This window comes from Dendronephthya gigantea, unplaced genomic scaffold (genome assembly GCF_004324835.1).
Source record: "Dendronephthya gigantea isolate DGI-Jeju-01 unplaced genomic scaffold, DenGig_1.0 000315F, whole genome shotgun sequence".
NCBI lineage: Eukaryota > Metazoa > Cnidaria > Anthozoa > Malacalcyonacea > Nephtheidae > Dendronephthya > Dendronephthya gigantea.
The window spans coordinates 22,640-44,062 of NW_021163325.1; the positions used below are offsets into that span (position 1 = coordinate 22,640).

Below are 21,423 nucleotides of genomic sequence, written 5' to 3' on the forward strand. Positions count from 1 at the left end.
ACAGGAAATGATAACTCCATGTTGTCGAAGATTCGGCTTCTGATTGATTGTTATGCTCAGTTCAGCTGGCTGTTGTTTCTGTCTCAGCCAATCGGTAGATTGCTAATTACTAGTCTCCACTAATTAAAATTTCGCGCTTGCATTACTAACAAAACGGTATGTCATAGAATCTGAACAACTTTATGTCACAATACCCGGGTAACTCGGGTGTAACTCGGGTATTAACCTCGCAAAGCGCTCCGTGCCGGATCGGGGGTAATAAATCATATCACAATAAATGATGACAAAGAAACCGCTTGTTCAAATCGCCGTCGCAAAATTTTCTGCATTTTTAGTCGTAATGGGTCACGTCCAAGGAGCAGAAAAGTGAAGATGCGGCTATAAAAATCGCCTAAAACGGCCCCTAGGTCGAAACACCGAGACTGAAGTTGTTTGATCTCTCTCAAATGGTTTAATTTTTATACCACTTTCAATGCGAGATTATGGTAATTGAGTATGAACAAATTTATTTCATGTGCCTGCATGAGTTTGTATAAAAATTAGGCAAGGAATGAAAGCAATTGATAAATAAATTGGATTGTTTATTTTCTTCTTCCGTTTCAAAACTGAAAGTCTTAAGCCTCGTGTATATCACTATTAATATTTCATGTTTTTTTTTACATAGGGCAGCGATATTACATGATTCGTTTTGTCTTGCTCCGCCTGCGGTTCACGACTTATAAATCTATCGCTGGAATTGCTTCCTTGTCAAATAAAGAAGATGTTTAGAAGGTGTTTTCTGTTTGTTACATTATTTGTTGTTTCTCCATTTCTGCAAGGTAAATACGTTAAATAAGTGGTAATATTAGTATATAATATCCGTTGCATAAAACTATTGTAATTATAGCCATACGTTAATCGAGGGCCATTATGTAAACTACTGGTTCACCAGTAATCAATGTTACCCTCTTTAAATAAAGTTTCTTCTTCTTCTGATAAGATCTATTGTTAATTGAATTTAAACGTTTAAGATAAAAAATACGTAATGAAGTTCTTTTAAAACAGGAGCAATTGAAACATCAGGCGGAAGCGTAATTCATAAGCAAAGTCATCTGCTGGACTTTAATTTGTATTTCCCAGTTTTGTTCTTTGTTTACCCCGCGTATTGGCTACCGGAAGAGCGACCCTAAAGTCTTGGTTCGTGAATATACGTAATATTATAACTGCGTTATATCCAGTCTCCACTTATTAAAATTACGCAGAGACATCGAGGCTGAAGTTTTTATGTCTATCTTAAGCATTTTAATTTTTATACCACTATTAATGCGAAGTTATGGTTGTTATTGCACAAAATTATTTCACGCGTGCCCAAGTTTGCAGTGTAAAAGCAATATAGGTATGAATATAGGAATGAAAACACTTGAATATACATAAATAAACATGGAGTGTTTATTCTCTTCATCCGTTTCAAAACTGAAAGCCTTAAACCTCTTGCGATCACAATTAATATTTTACGATAAAAATTACGTATTAGCTTTCTTTTAAAACAGGCCTAGGAGCGATTGAAACATCGCGCGGACGTAAATTAAAAGCCGTAAACTAATTTCCTGGCTTTAATTTTAATTTTCAAGTTTCGCTCTTTGTTTAACCCGCCTTTGATTGCCGAAAGAACGACCTTTCAACCTAAGTTTTGATTCGTGAACTTGCATAGTCTGTATTATATTCTGTACAGGGCTTCTTAATTTCCATTGTTACGTTTTTTGTATATATACGCATGTAGCTACACGCACGTAAAAGTTTAAAAACATTTAAATGATACTTATGGAATCAACGAATACATGCATAGAGTTGGATTCTGTTCGTGATTGGGTTTTTCCAGGCATAAAATTAAATTCACAACAATATATTATACAGGGCGCGTACGTACATGCAAAAAACGCAACAGTGGAGTGCAACCCTTAGGCATATATTGCCATAGGCCCGATTTATATATAAAACTGACAGGTCATATTGCTCGCCTATATGATGGATATTCTGTATGTTTTCCTACGTTTTTCCACTTGCATAAACGACATCCGGCTGGCCATCCGGAAGTATCAAATAATGTCGGCCTTGCTGTCTACGGTTTGCTTGGAAACCCGAAGCTCAACCCCGTAATAGGGATCGTAAATGTAACGAAATACTCTCAGAATTGCAGAGTTTAGCAAATGTTGTCAATTTTTCTCTTTTTGAGATGCTGCCTGTTTCTTTTTACGAAAATTGAACGGCTACAATAGACTGAAACCTCACTGTGTCAACGATACAGGTGTAATACATTCAGAAGACAATTGGGGGAATTCGTCATTTTTGGAACTCGCTCAAGACAGTTGTCTGGATCCATCAGCTCAGTTTCGGTTCCGAGATAATGGCGCCATGTTGAATATAGAAAGACAAGGCTGTCTTGCTGGTGGTACTTTGTCTGGTTCTTGTTATGATCTTGATTTGTTATATCTAGACACAGCTGCATGTGCTGAGAAGCGAGGTATCCATCGTGCTATAAACCAGACACCCAAGGGAACATTGTCTATTTTGTATAAACGTGGGGAAAATAGTACATTTGAAGCCTTGTGTGCAACGTATAAAAAAAACTACCAGCTTAAGAAAGATTATGGAATACATCACTACCTGGGACTGATTTCAGAATGTGACCATAGGAGACAAAGATTTGTTTTCGGTATGTTTCAGGACGGCTGAAGATTATTTTATTTGTTTTACTTAAGCTTTTGTAGAAAGTTTTTAATTATCTACTTTAATATTTGTTAAATTCATGGGGGGGGAGGTTAATAGCAGTACCTAAACTAACATTTTGTCGTGAGTGGAAGATAGGTTCTACAGAAGTTCTAACAAAAAGTTGAAAACAGTATTTATATATAATACCTTTTATATAATGCACAGGAAGGTGGCTGTTGTTTATTTCAAAAAGCAGGTAGCTTAGCGTTGATTTTAAACCAAAGTATTTGTTTCTATTAAAGGTACAGTGACGTGCTATGGTGATATGGTGAAGAATGCCAACTGTCCTAAAAATCAATACATGGTGGTCAAGATTGCCTCGTTCCGTGGATTACTCGCAACAAAGCCTTGTGGTTTCAGTTTAACTGATTATAGTTGTGAACTTGATGTTACATGTCTTGTAAAGAAGCAATGCGATGGTCTTCATGAATGTAGAATCCGTGTGAATGACACCTTGTTCTCGGCAGACAGATGTCCTGGATTGAAAACATACCTTTACTTTGAATATCAATGCGTGGATACTGTGAAAACGTACAGAGCACCTTGCGGTATGCAATTCTACTACTACTGCTAATTTTGCTGGTGTAATTCACACTCCAGGTTGAAATCGAGAGTTGTCATCTATATTATGATCGTGCACGTCGGGGTGGTTACTTAAAGCTTAATTTTAGGGGTGTAAACTCGTTTGCGGCTCTTGGTCCCGTGTTTATCAAGACTGAAATCTGGTCACTATATAGTCACCACACTATTGGCCTAACGGTATAATTTATATATTGCCATTATGATCAGTTCAAATTTAAAAAAAATTCTCGTTATTTTTTCTTGTATGGCTTGATGAAACTTTTTTTTTTCGGGACGCCTAAGACGTCGCAAGTATTGCGTAGATATGGCGTAATGTGTCCATCCATGCATGGTTGTGATAACGCCATTTTCAGGGCGTTTTAGGCCCTGTCTACACGATGTCGGAAGAATTTGAAAATGCAAAAATATTCATCCGTTAAAATATTTTTCGGCGTCCACACGTAAACACAAAAATGACCCGAAAACGCTAAAGTTATTTGATCTCGCAATACACCTTCATGTTTTCCACCCACGTGTCACAGGTTGGATGTCGAATTCAAAGCAAAAATCTACCAAATCCAAAGTAAAAAACAAACATGAGGACTTTGTTTGGACAGACGACAAGCCTGAACTCATAAATATTGTTGTTGAGTATCTATTAAATGCATGTCGTGTATAAGAAATTGTGTATAACCATACTCCTGCATTTTGGACATTTTCTCTCGTAAAATACGTCCGCAAATGCTACAAGAATTGCCGAAGATTTTACTCACCATGAGAATAACCTAAATAAGACTTATTTGAGGCTAATATAGTAATACAAAGTTGAGCATAAGCCACCTGACTTGAAACAAGCCTCATTAATATGGAAACGACTTGATACGTGAGGTCATCGTTTTCAAATTTATCCGGCAAAGCTGTCCACACGTATCCGCTCAGCCGTCGTTTTCAAATTCTTCCACTCTGGATAGCGTTTTCAGATCCTTCCGTTTTCAGTGGGCGAAAACGCGGGGTACGTGTGGACGGTACACGTAACCGTAAGAATATTCTTGCGTTTTCAAGTTCTTCCGGTATCGTGTGGACGGGGCCTTAGGCGTCATGTCGCGTTAGCTGGATTTCGATATTAACTTCAACCTTGGTTTAAGTTTAAGAAAGCGCTTTACTCGCCTGTTTTGGAAGCATGGAGATCTAAAAAAGACATAGAGTACTGTCCAGAAATAACCTAACACTGCGGTGCGGTTCGGTTGCGATCGACGAAGACGGCGATAGAAACCACAGACTACCTCAGGGGAAAAATATACCACCGCGGTCGACGTTCGCTTCCGAACAGAATGTTATCAACTGCTGTAAACGATAACACAATAATCAAATTGAAAACACCTTAAGAAATATCCGTCAGACAGAGAGTTTGACCGAGATTCAACATCGGTCTCACCGTGGTTCGACCACGGCATGGACAGTACGGTATCTCTAGATGACGATTTTCACAAGTGGCATGTGCGCGTTGCAAGTTCACCAGTGTGCATGCGCCAGGTTATTTCCAGAATTATGTATGTCTATATCAGTAATGTCAGGCGTTGATCGGTGCTCGTATCAGCATATAGTGTATCAATAAGTAAGTCATACTTGCCAATGAATAAATCGTTGTATCTCTTTTTTAAGTTCACGATTTGTCTCTGTCATATTCGTCCTTGAGAACCGAAGGTGTCACACAAATAACCACTGATAGTGGGGTAATGAATATTTGTCGGCAAAGTTTAAGAAACGACCAGGCAAGGAATATTGTGTGTCGTCAGCTTGGGTACAGCAATGCTCGCTCAATACTGAATGTGTCCATTCCAATGAATCCCAAAGATGTTGTTTTCTCTGGAAGTATAACATGTACTGGTGATGAGAAATACTTATCGCAGTGTTCAATTATTGATGGCACACAAAGTTGCTCCGAACTATCTTACATCGAATGTAAGTTCCCTGAAGAAGCCTGCATGATTTAATGTAAAAAATCTTGAAACGGATAAATAACTAAAATATAGAAATTAATGTATTTTAATACATTTAATTCAGCGAGTTTGAAACTACCTTTGACTTATCTAAGATTCAAACTCTCGTCAATATCCAGAATATAAACGATCTTGATTTCAAATTTCAGGTTATTATCGTTTTTATGGCACTCTCCATAAAGTGATTTTGGTCGAAAAACAAAAGTTTCCCGATTCTTCATTTTCCGCTACAGCTTCTATGAAAGGTCACACTGCTTCGGATGCAAGGATATCTAGTGGTGGTTCTTGGTGTGCTCCTGTATCGGGCGGCAGACATTATCTTCAAGTGGACTTAAGAACACTTTATCGAATCTATTATTTTGTAACATATGGTGACCGAACCAGTCCCAAGTGGATCATTACATATAAATTGAATTACACAACGGATTTAGTAAAGTGGAAAATGATCTCCAGGGTGAGAAGGAGCAGAAAACAAAATATGATGCGTAAAAACTAACATCGATCAAAAACTAATAATTGGCGCCAGCGCAACAAGGAGGGCGGCATATTTGTTTACAGACAAAGCCAATCAGAATGCCTACAATCTTAATACTTCATGTAAAATGGTAAACATTGTGCCTTTTTACCGGAAGTAATAAAAATTTATGCAATCTGATTGGATAACGGAAAATGTAAACAAACTTGATGGTTGGTCTAAAACGAAATTCCTTCTTGTTCGCCTACACATATACACTAGGAACATGTGGGAGTGGCTAGTGTTCACCATGTGTGCTAGCTTCACCAGTGAGCACCAGACTTTATTGATAGGCAGTGGCATAGCCAGTTTGTTCATTGCCTGCATGTGAAAAAATTCATTTCTAAAGACATGAATATACGTAATTAGAGTCACACGAAATTTACCTAGCGGGAAAATATCGTCAGGAAACAACAGCTTGTCAGGAAAACATTTGAAGTTTTCAACATAATCTCTTAAATGTTTGAAATTTGGTACGCTTAATTAGAGAGGTGCATGGGCGTAATTAGAACGATAATTGGGAAGGATATTTATTCATATTTTCATGTATAATTTCATTATATTCTCATTGCAGATATTTCAAGGAAACAAGAATGCTTACGGTCATTCAGCTTGGCAGCATCTTGTACGTCTGCATGTTGTAACAAGAGCTTTACGATTTATTCCAATAATGTATGCAGGTCAACCATGCGTCAGAATTGACTTCATTGGCTATGGTGAGTAAATATATTTATTACCTGGTGATGCATCCGTGCATGCATTTTTAAAAAGTTCACAAAAGACATGGCTTTCAATAATTTGAAAGTATCCATTTAATTCCAAATGGGTGTTGTTGCACTGGTTAGTACATTTAAAATAACTTAACATCTTGGTGTAAAGTTAGTAACTTACTTTCTTCTCGAGATATTAAACTCTTTTCATATGCAAATTTAACATTTGAGAACACATCGTATATTACCATTTGCGTTCAAGTATGAGGCGTGATAGGGAAGATAATAGGAAATTTTTTTAATAATCCAAAATAACGTTTTTGTGAATCGAAAAATCGCCTCTCAAAGAATTTTTTAAAAACTTTTTTTTGATAAACCATCTCCACCGGGTGTCACCGTACTCGTTTGCGATATAAACACGATTAAGGCCTATTTGGCGGCCATTTTGAAATGTCTCGAGTGGCAGGCACAAGTTCTGAATAGATTTCTGCTCTAGATATGTTTCCTGCAAAGTATATTGACGTGATTTGACCTTGTGGTGAATTATTTAGATGCTTAAGTCGCCTTAAGTTGCCTTAAATTGCAATAAGTTGTACTTTAATTGTAGGCCACTTGAGGACCCAGAGTAGGCCTTTCTTCATTTTGTGGCATATCGTTTGTATGCTGGGGCGTAACTAGAACGATAATTGGGGGGGGGTGAATATTCATATATTCAGTTCTGCCCGACGGATTTCTATTGTAACCTTTTGCAAATACAAAAGAAATCCGTAGGGCAGAACTGGATATATGAATATTCACCCCCCCCCAATTATCGTTCTAGTTACGCCACTGTTTGTATGCATTCAAATTCTACCGCAAAAAGGCGATACCTCAGATCGTTTTTCCTCAAAAAAAACATTTCAAAACAGATAAGTAGTATAGAGAGTGGCGGTTCTGGAGCAGGCGGTGCAGGCGGTGCACGAGGCACCGCCGATGATGTCGTCGAGTCTTAAATATTTTAATTTATTCAGATAATTTTAATATAGTTGAGCTTTGCCGGTTTGTTACTCAGCAATTTCGGTTTATTTTCATGCGATTTCGCTACCGTGTATTTATCTACATCGTTTGGTAGTGTCTGGTTGCTTCATTACCGTTAGCTGTGTACAATTTTAGTTTATTTCACACAGTATATTGCTGATATGGTTACCGTTCATATATCTGTAGAAATTTTAAATTGCTGTCGTCTTTGTTTACAAAAGGTAATTTGTGAGCGCTACGGTGTGCGCTACGGTGTGCGCTACTCCCATGCTATCTACAATCCATAGTATTTTATATTATGAGTGAAAATGCAAATTGTAACATAGAACAGACAAGAACGAACACGTTCGAGCACGTTCAATAAATAGTTGTTAGTGCGCATGCGTGATACCTATTTCATTAAATCTTCTCCCACAATCAAACGGTGAAGGTTTTGTGGATATATACGGCGGTTTGATCGAAAACTTCATTCGTCGGTTTCGTCCTGCAAATTCGAACGTCGATTATTTTTGCAACTTGCGAGAAATACTGAAGAGTTAAGACAGTTGACAGAGGAGATTAGGTAAGATGCATTAACTAAAGTTCAATTATTATAAAAAATACTAAGATTTAGTTCAATTATTATGAAAAGCACTAAGAAATCGCTTCTTAGTAGTTGCTGTGCCCTTGTTTGCTACACCTATGAAGAAATATCTGAGGTGTCCCTTGGGAAAGTCATGCAACGAACGGTTTAGTTGTTAATAGTGCAAAGAAGCCGATTCCTAGTAGTTGCTGTGCCCTTGTTGGCTGCACTAATGAAGAAATATCTGAGGTGCCCCTTGGGAAAATCATGCAATGAACGGTCCAGCTGTTAGTTCGAATAAATCGCTTCTAAGTGTTACTGTACCCTTGTCGCCTGCACCTGTGAAGAAAGAATCTGAAGGGCCCCTTGGGAAAGTCATTCAACGAACTAGCGGTGGCTGTACAAATTTTATTCAGTACTTCTGTCACAATAAGATGTTAAAAGTGTTCTGTTTATATTTAATAGTTTGATAATTATCATCGTTAAGTTGAAATCCAAAGAGTTGCTGTATTGAGGGTAAGTGTTTACAATTTCAACTAGTTTGAGTTGTTTCCGCTTGGGAATGTCTAGCAACGAACTGGTGGTTGTAGACAGAGAAGTTTATTTAGGGCTGTCTGGCGACAAAGCCATTACCTTCGCATGCGTGATGTTTTAATTTTATTCTCCCACAATAAGATGCTAAATGTTATGTGTTTATATTATGCTACAGGTGTTGACGTGTTGTGTTTATGTATCTATGGCTGCAGTTGCTAAAGGAGAATTCAATTTTCAATTTATAGAATGTCTTTTACATGCAAAGCCTGCACCAAGAACTTTACGCAGCTGAGAAGTTTAACTCGTCATGAACGGTCCGTGCATGGAGAGAAGAAGTTTGTCTGTGATCAATGCAGTGCGTCCTTTACACGGAAAGATGATTTAAAGCGCCATAAGAGGCGGCACGAAGGAACAATCACACATATCTGCAAAAATTGTAGGAAAGAGTTTCATCGTCGTGATAATTTAGTGGGACATCAAGTTCAATGTCAACGGAATCCTTTGAAAAGAGGATGTGACGAAGACCGAGACGAAGACGATAGCAGTCCAACTCCAAAGAAAATACGAGTTCAAGTTGAAGAAGATGAACCCGATAATCAAGTCGAAGAAGATAACCCTTGCAGTTCTAATTCGGCGTTTGAAGATTCCTTGAAGAAGATCGAGTTGAAACCGCGGAAAGATCAGAAACAGGACGTGTCCCACTTCTTACGTGGCAAGACCAAACCGATTTTGGCCCACCTTTCCAACGAGTTGGTAAAGAAAAGGGGTATTAAATGGTTCATCAGCGTCAAAGTTCGATTCGTCAAGCCTAAACCCGACTGTGAAGATTTGACTACCGAACCCCACTTCCGCAGTCTCTGCATGAAAACAGTAGCCCAACACGAACTGCATAATCAACTAGAGGAGGTCAAGCAGAAAATTACCCAGTCACTAATTTTATTTCAAAAAGAAGGAAGTGGTTGGGTATTAGACGAAATCCTTCATCTTGACCAGAGTACAGAGAGATTCAATGAACCAACCTTACCATCGAAGGAATCCTTCTACAACGTGTTGAATGACGAACATATTTCAGACGAAGATTACGCACACGCGACGAGTGTATTTAACAAGTTTTCCTGTCGGAACATGGGTGATTACCATGATTTGTACTTGACGTCGGACGTTCTTCTCCTTGCAGATGTGTTTGAAAATTTTCGAAGCGTGTGCCTCAAAGTCTACAACTTGGATCCCTGCCACTTCTATACAAGTCCTGGTCTAGCCTGGCAAGCGTGTTTGAAAATGACTGAAGTCGAACTCGAGCTGCTGACAGATCCAGACATGTATCTATTCATCGAAGAAGGTCTTCGCGGTGGAATTTCAATGATTAGCACCCGCTATGGTAAAGCTAACAATCCATACGTTCCCGATTATGACCCAGAACAAGATACCTCCTACGTGATGTATCTTGATGCTAACAACCTCTATGGCTGGGCTATGTCGCAACCTCTACCCACAGGTGAATTTGACTGGCTAACCGACCAAGAGATTGCAGAACTTGACATCACGGACGTTGCGGACGATGACGATGAAGGCTACATATTGGAAGTAGACCTACACTATCCGTTCGAATTACACGATCTTCACAACGATTATCCTCTAGCGCCTGAGAGAATGAAGATTTCTTCAGAAATGTTGTCACCATACTGCCAGGATCTGTCGGAAAGTTTGCAACTTCGTGGTGGCGCTGTATCTAAATTGGTGCCGAATCTCCGGAACAAGTCCAATTATGTAGTTCATTACCGCAATTTAAAGCAATACCTGGCACTTGGCATGAAGTTGGCAAAGATCCACCGCGTTTTGGTATTCCAACAAAGCCCATGGTTAAAGACCTACATCGATTTCAACACCGAGAAACGAAAACATGCAGCAAACGACTTCGAGAAAGATTTCTATAAGTTGATGAATAACTCGGTGTTCGGCAAAACCATGGAGAATTTGAGAAAGCGCGTTAACGTCAAGCTCGTCAACGATAAGACGAAACTATCGAAATTGATAGCATCTCCATCCTTTGACTACTTCCGCATATTCTCAGAGGAGTTAGCAGCTGTCAACATGAAGAAAACGAAGCTTTACCTAAATCGCCCCATCTACGTCGGATTTACCATCCTGGATCTCTCCAAAGTACTCATGTATCAGTTTCATTACGAGTACATGAAACCCAAGTATGAGTACAACGCAAAGTTGTTGTTCACAGACACGGATAGCCTTTGTTACCAGATTAAGACCGACGACGTCTATCAAGACATGTTGCAAGACATCGATCTCTTTGACACATCCGAATACGCACGAGACCATCCACTGCACAGCCTGACGAACAAGAAAGTCCTTGCAAAATGAAAGATGAAACGCATGGCATACCTATCCAAGAGTTTGTTGGCGTGCGACCGAAGATGTACTCCATTCTCTATACCGAAAACGACAAGCAAAAGGAGAAGAAAACGGCTAAAGGAATAAAGAAGTCCGTCACAAAACGAAGCTTCGACACACCAACTACAAGGCATGTTTGTTTGATAAGAAACGGACAATGGCCAGCATGAATCAGATTCGAAGTGAACGCCATGAAATCTACTCCATTAAATTGAACAAAATTGGTCTTAGCCCTTATGACGACAAGCGCTATATTTTAAACGATGGAGTGAACACTCTTGCTTATGGGCATTACCAAATCATAAGCACAGACGAGTGAAATATCAAGTTTTATCGTTGTTGAACAATTATACATAAGTTATACGTTTTAAAGTTATAAATTATTGAAATTGCATGAAATACAAAGTTATGTTACAATGTTACGTGTTTATAAATTTGAAGTTACATGTTTATTTATATTAAGAGGAGGTTTTTTCTATGTTCATAATATGTTGCATGTTTCTCTTTGAAAACGCCTTCACAATTTTGATACTTTGCCTTATAGATTCTAACTTTGTGTGTTTTCTAAATATTATGACTTGATAGGTTTTGTAATTTATTGAAAATTGTTTTAAAATATAGCTTTTCGATAACCGCATACTTATTGTGTATTTCTCTCGAACAGCCCCCTTCACACAAACACTCCTAGCTTTTCCGGGACACCAGGGACTAAAAAAGTGGGACTTTTTCAGTCCCTGGTGTCCCTGTAAGATTTAAAGTGTCCCTTCAGGGACTTTTTTAGTCCCTGGTGTCCCTGTAAGATTTGAAGTGTCCCTTCAGGGACTTTTTTAGTCCCTGGTGTCCCTGTAAGATTTGAAGTGTCCCTTCAGGGACTTTTTTAGTCCCTGGTGTCCCTGTAAGATTTGAAGTGTCCCTTCAGGGACTTTTTTAGTCCCTGGTGTCCCTGGAAAATTTAAAGTGTCCCTTCAGGGACTTTTTTAGTCCCTGGTGTCCCTGTAAGATTTAAAGTGTCCCTTCAGGGACTTTTTTAGTCCCTGGTGTCCCTGTAAGATTTAAAGTGTCCCTTCAGGGACTTTTTTAGTCCCTGGTGTCCCGGAAAAGCTAGGAGTGTTTGTGTGAAGGGGGCTGTTCGAGAGAAATACACAATAAGTATGCGGTTATCGAAAAGCTATATTTTTAAACAATTTTCAATAAATTACAAAACCTATCAAGTCTTAATATTTAGAAAACACACAAAGTTAGAATCTATAAGGCAAAGTATCAAAATTGTGAAGGCGTTTTCAAAGAGAAACATGCAACATATTATGAACATAGAAAAAACCTCCTCTTAATATAAATAAACATGTAACTTCAAATTTATAAACACGTAACATTGTAACATAACTTTGTATTTCATGCAATTTCAATAATTTATAACTTTAAAACGTATAACTTATGTATAATTGTTCAACAACGATAAAACTTGATATTTCACTCGTCTGTGCTTATGATTTGGTAATGCCCATAAGCAAGAGTGTTCACTCCATCGTTTAAAATATAGCGCTTGTCGTCATAAGGGCTAAGACCAATTTTGTTCAATTTAATGGAGTAGATTTCATGGCGTTCACTTCGAATCTGATTCATGCTGGCCATTGTCCGTTTCTTATCAAACAAACATGCCTTGTAGTTGGTGTGTCGAAGCTTCGTTTTGTGACGGACTTCTTTATTCCTTTAGCCGTTTTCTTCTCCTTTTGCTTGTCGTTTTCGGTATAGAGAATGGAGTACATCTTCGGTCGCACGCCAACAAACTCTTGGATAGGTATGCCATGCGTTTCATCTTTCATTTTGCCAAGGACTTTCTTGTTCGTCAGGCTGTGCAGTGGATGGTCTCGTGCGTATTCGGATGTGTCAAAGAGATCGATGTCTTGCAACATGTCTTGATAGACGTCGTCGGTCTTAATCTGGTAACAAAGGCTATCCGTGTCTGTGAACAACACTTTGCGTTGTACTCATACTTGGGTTTCATGTACTCGTAATGAAACTGATACATGAGTACTTTGGAGAGATCCAGGATGGTAAATCCGACGTAGATGGGGCGATTTAGGTAAAGCTTCGTTTTCTTCATGTTGACAGCTGCTAACTCCTCTGAGAATATGCGGAAGTAGTCAAAGGATGGAGATGCTATCAATTTCGATAGTTTCGTCTTATCGTTGACGAGCTTGACGTTAACGCGCTTTCTCAAATTCTCCATGGTTTTGCCGAACACCGAGTTATTCATCAACTTATAGAAATCTTTCTCGAAGTCGTTTGCTGCATGTTTTCGTTTCTCGGTGTTGAAATCGATGTAGGTCTTTAACCATGGGCTTTGTTGGAATACCAAAACGCGGTGGATCTTTGCCAACTTCATGCCAAGTGCCAGGTATTGCTTTAAATTGCGGTAATGAACTACATAATTGGACTTGTTCCGGAGATTCGGCACCAATTTAGATACAGCGCCACCACGAAGTTGCAAACTTTCCGACAGATCCTGGCAGTATGGTGACAACATTTCTGAAGAAATCTTCATTCTCTCAGGCGCTAGAGGATAATCGTTGTGAAGATCGTGTAATTCGAACGGATAGTGTAGGTCTACTTCCAATATGTAGCCTTCATCGTCATCGTCCGCAACGTCCGTGATGTCAAGTTCTGCAATCTCTTGGTCGGTTAGCCAGTCAAATTCACCTGTGGGTAGAGGTTGCGACATAGCCCAGCCATAGAGGTTGTTAGCATCAAGATACATCACGTAGGAGGTATCTTGTTCTGGGTCATAATCGGGAACGTATGGATTGTTAGCTTTACCATAGCGGGTGCTAATCATTGAAATTCCACCGCGAAGACCTTCTTCGATGAATAGATACATGTCTGGATCTGTCAGCAGCTCGAGTTCGACTTCAGTCATTTTCAAACACGCTTGCCAGGCTAGACCAGGACTTGTATAGAAGTGGCAGGGATCCAAGTTGTAGACTTTGAGGCACACGCTTCGAAAATTTTCAAACACATCTGCAAGGAGAAGAACGTCCGACGTCAAGTACAAATCATGGTAATCACCCATGTTCCGACAGGAAAACTTGTTAAATACACTCGTCGCGTGTGCGTAATCTTCGTCTGAAATATGTTCGTCATTCAACACGTTGTAGAAGGATTCCTTCGATGGTAAGGTTGGTTCATTGAATCTCTCTGTACTCTGGTCAAGATGAAGGATTTCGTCTAATACCCAACCACTTCCTTCTTTTTGAAATAAAATTAGTGACTGGGTAATTTTCTGCTTGACCTCCTCTAGTTGATTATGCAGTTCGTGTTGGGCTACTGTTTTCATGCAGAGACTGCGGAAGTGGGGTTCGGTAGTCAAATCTTCACAGTCGGGTTTAGGCTTGACGAATCGAACTTTGACGCTGATGAACCATTTAATACCCCTTTTCTTTACCAACTCGTTGGAAAGGTGGGCCAAAATCGGTTTGGTCTTGCCACGTAAGAAGTGGGACACGTCCTGTTTCTGATCTTTCCGCGGTTTCAACTCGATCTTCTTCAAGGAATCTTCAAACGCCGAATTAGAACTGCAAGGGTTATCTTCTTCGACTTGATTATCGGGTTCATCTTCTTCAACTTGAACTCGTATTTTCTTTGGAGTTGGACTGCTATCGTCTTTTTCTCGGTCTTTGTCACATCCTCTTTTCAAAGGATTCCGTTGACATTGAACTTGATGTCCCACTAAATTATCACGACGATGAAACTCTTTCCTACAATTTTTGCAGATATGTGTGATTGTTCCTTCGTGCCGCCTCTTATGGCGCTTTAAATCATCTTTCCGGGTAAAGGACGCACTGCATTGATCACAGACAAACTTCTTCTCTCCATGCACGGACCGTTCATGACGAGTTAAACTTCTCAGCTGCGTAAAGTTCTTGGTGCAGGCTTTGCATGTAAAAGACATTCTATAAATTGAAAATTGAATTCTCCTTTAGCAACTGCGGCCATAGATACATAAACACAACACTTCAACACCTGTAGCATAATATAAACACATAACCTTTAGCATCTTATTGTGGGAGAATAAAATTAAAACATCACGCATGCGAAGGTAATGGCTTTGTCGCCAGACAGCCCTTAATAAACTTCTCTGTCTACAACCACCAGTTCGTTGCTAGACATTCCCAAGCGGAAACAACTCAAACTAGTTGAAATTGTAAACACTTACCCTCAATACAGCAACTCTTTGGATTTCAACTTAACGATGATAATTATCAAACTATTAAATATAAACAGAACACTTTTAACATCTTATTGTGACAGAAGTACTGAATAAAATTTGTACAGCCACCGCTAGTTCGTTGAATGACTTTCCCAAGGGGCCCTTCAGATTCTTTCTTCACAGGTGCAGGCGACAAGGGTACAGTAACACTTAGAAGCGATTTATTCGAACTAACAGCTGGACCGTTCATTGCATGATTTTCCCAAGGGGCACCTCAGATATTTCTTCATAGGTGCAGCCAACAAGGGCACAGCAACTACTAGGAATCGGCTTCTTTGCACTATGAACAACTAAACCGTTCGTTGCATGACTTTCCCAAGGGACACCTCAGATATTTCTTCATAGGTATAGCAAACAAGGGCACAGCAACTACTAAGAAGCGATTTCTTAGTGCTTTTCATAATAATTGAACTAAATCTTAGTATTTTTTATAATAATTGAACTTTAGTTAATGCATCTTACCTAATCTCCTCTGTCAACTGTCTTTACTCTTCAGTATTTCTCGCAAGTTGCAAAAATAATCGACGTTCGAATTTGCAGGACGAAACCGGCGAATGAAGTTTTCGATCAAACCGCCGTATATATCCACAAAACCTTCACCGTTTGATTGTGGGAGAAGATTTAATGAAATAGGTATCACGCATGCGCACTAACAACTATTTATTGAACGTGCTCGAACGTGTTCGTTCTTGTCTGTTCTATGTTACAATTTGCATTTTCACTCATAATATAAAATACTATGGATTGTAGATAGCGTGGGAGTAGCGCACACCGTAGCGCACACCGTAGCGCTCACAAATTACCTTTTGTAAACAAAGACGACAGCAATTTAAAATTTCTACAGATATATGAACGGTAACCATATCAGCAATATACTGTGTGAAATAAACTAAAATTGTACACAGCTAACGGTAATGAAGCAACCAAACACTACCAAATGATGTAGATAAATACACGGTAGCGAAATCGCATGAAAATAAACCGAAATTGCTGAGTAACAAACCGGCAAAGCTCAACTATATTAAAATTACCTGAATAAATTAAAATATTTAAGACTCGACGACATCATCGGCGATGCCTCGTGCACCGCCTGCACCGCCTGCTCCAGAACCGCCACTCTCTATACTACTGAGATACACGAAATTTGATCTGTGAATAGCATCATGATACGGATCAACTGTTTAGACAAACTTAAGCAAGCAAAAGATAGTTCGTCTTCAAGTTCGTCCCTGTGCATGTAAACAAAACGTTTTTTCTGCATGACACCTTCTTCCGAAACAGTTTACTTTTAACTCATCCATGTTGTGTGTAAATAGCGATGCATGACGCTATAGTACTTACTGCAAAAACAACTATGTGTATATATGCATGTTTTATATAACCATGAACAAAACTGTTGTTTTAAGTGTCAAACTTTGCGTCTAGGATAGCTAAACCAGTGTGTTCCATAACTAAACGTTCATTTAGTATATACTAAGGGCCGTAGCTAGAAGCTTTATGTTCATATATTCGTCTTATGCCCGACTGATTTCTTTTGTACGCTATTGTTCCTACGGCATATTAGCAGGAGTATATGAATATACACCCCCACCACAATTAAGCGGTCTAGCTATGCCCCTGTATATACTTGTTGCCTATTGTTCATGGTGGACACGTGTCCTTTTTTGTTTCAAGTTGAATATTAACGATTAATCAAAATAAGTCATGGTTTAAACGTAAAAAAATCCGTTAAACAGTTCACGCTTTACACTTGAACACAAATTGTAATAATTCAAGGGCATAGGAAGAATCCAGAGATGGGGGGACACCAGCTTCCAGGGGCACTTTTGGCTAATAAAAAGGACAGCTTAGGTTAAATAAATATGTATGGGGACGGTTTGATTCACATACCGCCAGCCGCGAAGCATTCTTCGTATTACAGGGGACTCGTACTGCTTGGGTGGTCCAGGTGCATGCCGCGCTAAGAAAATATTTCTAATTTTGGCCTCTGAAATGACCGCAAATGCCTCTCGATTTGAGGATTATTGGGAAATAGTAGATACTTTTTTTTCTCTTTTCGCTTCTCTAAAAAGGTATTTTTCATAATAAAAACGGCACTTTTTGGGCTGGACGTGCCCCCTGTGCCCCCGCCCCGTCCAAACGCCCTTAGGTTTTAGGAGGTTCATCGTAATGATATATTGCATGTTTTGTGCGTTATGTAGTATAACTTTATGAGGGAAGGGGAGTAGGCTTTATAAGTTTTAGGTGAACTTTTTTTTCAGAAAATGAACTCATAGAGTTTAGATTATTACCGATAAATAATAAAAGTTATAAAGATACGTAATTAAATAGTAATTATCGAATATAAATATGAAATAATATCCTTATTTATCGTCAATTGTTTGAAGCGGTTAACTCATCAACCTTTCTAGTAAAAGTTCAAGGGTTGATAAATAAGTTACTTTCAGGACCATAAATTGCTATTCCGTTCCACGATGCTGAACCGCTCTTGATCCTCATCACCAGGATATATTTCATAAAAAAACGAATGATAAATGACATCACATCTAGGCTAATGTGGTATTATAAGATCTTGGTATCAATCCAAGTCAGCAGTGTAGCTCGGTATGAACGAAAAATTCTACGAATGACATAACTTTAACAACATTCGAATATCCTTATGTCTATATTGTCACAGGATCGTTTTTCCTATTTGTAACTCAACGATACCTAAACTTCTAGGCCACACCAGTATATACACCTATGTTTTATGCGTTTTTCATTTCTTTATATTCTCCAAGCTGTGTTGCCAGGCACACCTAGAAACCTCACACTAACTGACATCACGTCCAGATCTGCTGATGTGTCCTGGTTGGAATCCGAACATCCAGCCCATACCTTAAGAATACGATATCTTATTAAAGTGATAACGGATAACTCTGTCATTCTGAACGTTACCACAGACAGAAATGTCTATCGTTACAAAATTGACCATCTTACACCGTACACAGTATATGAAATATCTATATCCGCTCGAAATTATTATGGTTTTGGAGTTGCTGCTAGTACGTCATTCTTAACATCTGAAGAAGGTACACATCAATTTTGAATCTATGAATAGGGTAGTAGAAAATACAGATTCGCTACTCATCAGTGTTTCCAAGATTGGAAAAAATTTGACACAACAAAAATAAAGAGGACACATGACTATATTCGCCACCTTGTTCATCTCACTCTTGATTGTTCCCTTCTTGTATTTTTGTATATAGAACTTGAGTGATTACATCACCAATTAACAGTAAACATCGGGTGTAATCTAAGGCCGCCGGAGATCTTAAAGTGCGGTGAAAAAATTGAAATAGGTTAAAAATGCGACTCAATCCTTTGTACAAGAAAAGCTCGGAATTCCAGAATTGTACGTTAAAATTTTGCGTTTGCTGCCAAAGATTGCGGTTTGGCTTGACGTTTTAGCTTAACGGCTTGGCGTTTACGGCAAACGCCAAACTGCTAATGAACTTTGTGTTTTTAACTCCACTATCTCGAAGAATTTTTATCTATCATAGCAAATAGAAAAATTCGGCTTCACGCTCGCCGTATAAAACTTCATGTTTGAACGACTGCATACACCAACAGCCGTTCAATCATTTAAATTTAATACCGCGAACGTGAAACACATACGGTTGAGCTGAATTTTCCGCTTTGCTAAATACACCAAAAATGGCGTATTGCTTTCTTACATTACTGCGGCATCATGAATTTTCTCCACACTTTAATTAAGATAGTTGAGTTAAAACAGAAAGTTTACCAGCAGTTTGGCGTTTGCCGTAAACCTATCCGCAACCCTTACTCTTTTTCTCGTAACAAACAGGCTACATGCAATTCATGTAGGAGAAGCAAAATATAAACCTTGTTTAATTAATTCAATTTCAGACGCGAATGAAGATGAGATCAATGATGTTTCAAAAACGTATCTAATTGGAATGATAATTGCCATAACCCTCCTGATTGCTTCTTTTGTCATCATCTTTTGTTTGGTTCGTCAAATTCGGCGGCTCAAATCATTAAATCCTAACATGCAGATAGTGAACATGAACATTAGAAGGAAAAATTCGTCAAATATCTATGACATACCCGAGGAAGGTAATGTCTGTGAGGAGAAGAACAAGGAAAATGGAGAAGGGAATTACACAGAACTCCAAAGGAGAGATCATGAAGGTCATTTTTACATGAAGTACAACGCAACTGGATAAATATGCATGACCCTTCAATGCAAAAAAATTAAAAGTTTTCCCTAATGTAAACAAGAAAATACAATTTGCTCCCTGAAAGATTAGAATGGTGTTTCTGTAGCGATATTGTTACTTTAGCAGTGTAGCTACATGTGAAAGGCATTATAAATCTTAATATTTCAAAAAATCTTAATTATAATGTAACTATTTTTACATAATATGCAGTGCTTTAGTGGAGAATACGCCATTGCATGTAAAAAGCTATGATAACACATGTGCGAATATTTATGATAATAAAATATTCGTGGATTCTGGACATGAAATAATCAGCTGAAATTGCCACTGGATTCAAAGTACAGGCTGTATAGCTACGGTACAATTTGCTTCCATCTGTTATGGAGAGAAGTTGTTTAAATTTTAATACGACTTTTGAAGCGAAGTTATGTTAGTTATACTATGCATAAATTTATTTTACATGAGTCTGCAGTATAAGGAATATCAGTTGAGGTAAGGAATGAAAACAATTAAATATAAATAAGTTTCGAGTGTTTATTTTTTTCTTCTTCCGTTTCAAAACTGAAAGTCCTAAACCTCGTGTGATCACAATTAATATTTTCATGTTTTTGCATAGTGATATTGATTTGTTTCATCTTTCTCCGGTTCACGCGATCGCGAGTTATAAATTCATCGCTGGAATTGCTTCCTTACTTATGAAATGAAGAAGATGTTTCCAAGGTGTTTTCAGTTTGTGACATTATTTCTTGTTTCTCTGTTGCTGCAAGGTAAATACAGAATATAATTAGTAAATACTAAATGTCACTATTAGCCACTGAATATAACTGTTGTATTGATAGGCATACGTTGATATAATTTATAAACGTTTCGCTCTTTAAAAACAGTGTAGGCGAAAAGCGTCATTTAAGTATAAACTCATTTGCTGTACTATAAGTCTGTGGCGTCCCCAGCATCGATAAGTGGGGTGGACTTATTCATATATTCATGTTCACCGCCCGTTAAAACAATTAATTTGAAAATAAATAAATAATGTGGAAGACGAATATATGAATATGTCCACCCCATTTATGAAGCTGGCGACGCCACTGCTTTAAGTTTCGTTCTTTGTTCAACCCGCGTATATTGATTGCAAGAAGAACGTCGTTTCAATTAAGCCTGGCCTAAGTTTTGTTAACATATAGTTTTTGATTAAATTCTGTATTAAACACTTGCATTGTCATAGGTCCGATTTATGTAACCAACATGATGCCATTTTCCTTGACCAACTTTGACATGTGCAAAGCTCGCCCATCTGACAGAAAATCTGTATGTTTTACCACACGTTTTTCGACTTTCATAAACGACATCCGACTGAGGCCTCAAATGCACTATATATTTGTTTGTCTGCACGGTTAATTGGGATTATAGCGCCTTCTGTAAATAATTTCTGCTTATGCTTTAGCTTCATGATTATACTGAAGACATCTAGCAATCAAAATATTTGTTAAAAATCCAGCCACATAAACTTTTTCACAAGGAAAATATAAAACAAAGCAAGCAGTTGAACAAAAATTCTGCTGAGAAGGTTTGACCTTCCTGTTTGCCGTTTCCCGGACATGCGAGGCTTAAACTCGCCTCGTAAGGACTGTAAACGCAACCAAATACCTTTAAGTTATTAAATAATTAAATACTTTTGGGTCAAAAAAAAATAATAGATACTTTTAAGTGAAAAAAGTTAATATATGTTGTCCTTTCAAAACAGTAAACATCAAAATTTAGGCATGAAAGGAATGATAGGTTAAAACCTATTAACCTCTTCTTAAATAAAAAAATCGCCTTTAGAGCAAATTTATTAACGGAGTTATATATATATATATATATATTTAGTCGACATATAAATAA

At 38.3% G+C, this 21,423-nt stretch overlaps 1 protein-coding gene across 1 annotated transcript; it reads left to right on the forward strand.

The window, feature by feature from the left end:
• Positions 1-696: 696 nt before the first annotated feature.
• Positions 697-19,759, forward strand: LOC114541876. The gene is made up of 8 exons (XM_028561682.1): positions 697-818; positions 2,213-2,692; positions 2,991-3,296; positions 4,972-5,271; positions 5,459-5,763; positions 6,398-6,539; positions 18,100-18,390; positions 19,229-19,759. The coding sequence occupies exons 1-8, from the start codon at positions 761-763 to the stop codon at positions 19,546-19,548; spliced, it is 2,202 nt and encodes a 733-aa protein (XP_028417483.1). The 5' UTR covers positions 697-760; the 3' UTR covers positions 19,549-19,759.
• Positions 19,760-21,423: the final 1,664 nt, after the last annotated feature.

What these genes read in the sequence shown, in the direction of transcription:
- LOC114541876 (XM_028561682.1), top strand. Translation starts at nt 761, where the DNA reads ATGTTTAGAAGGTGTTTTCTGTTTGTTACATTATTTGTTGTTTCTCCA. An exon ending in CGAACTATCTTACATCGAAT is followed by an intron (nt 5,272 to 5,458) that starts GTAAGTTCCCTG and finishes TTCAAATTTCAG; the next exon opens with GTTATTATCGTTTTTATGGC. An exon ending in ATTCTTAACATCTGAAGAAG is followed by an intron (nt 18,391 to 19,228) that starts GTACACATCAAT and finishes ATTCAATTTCAG; the next exon opens with ACGCGAATGAAGATGAGATC.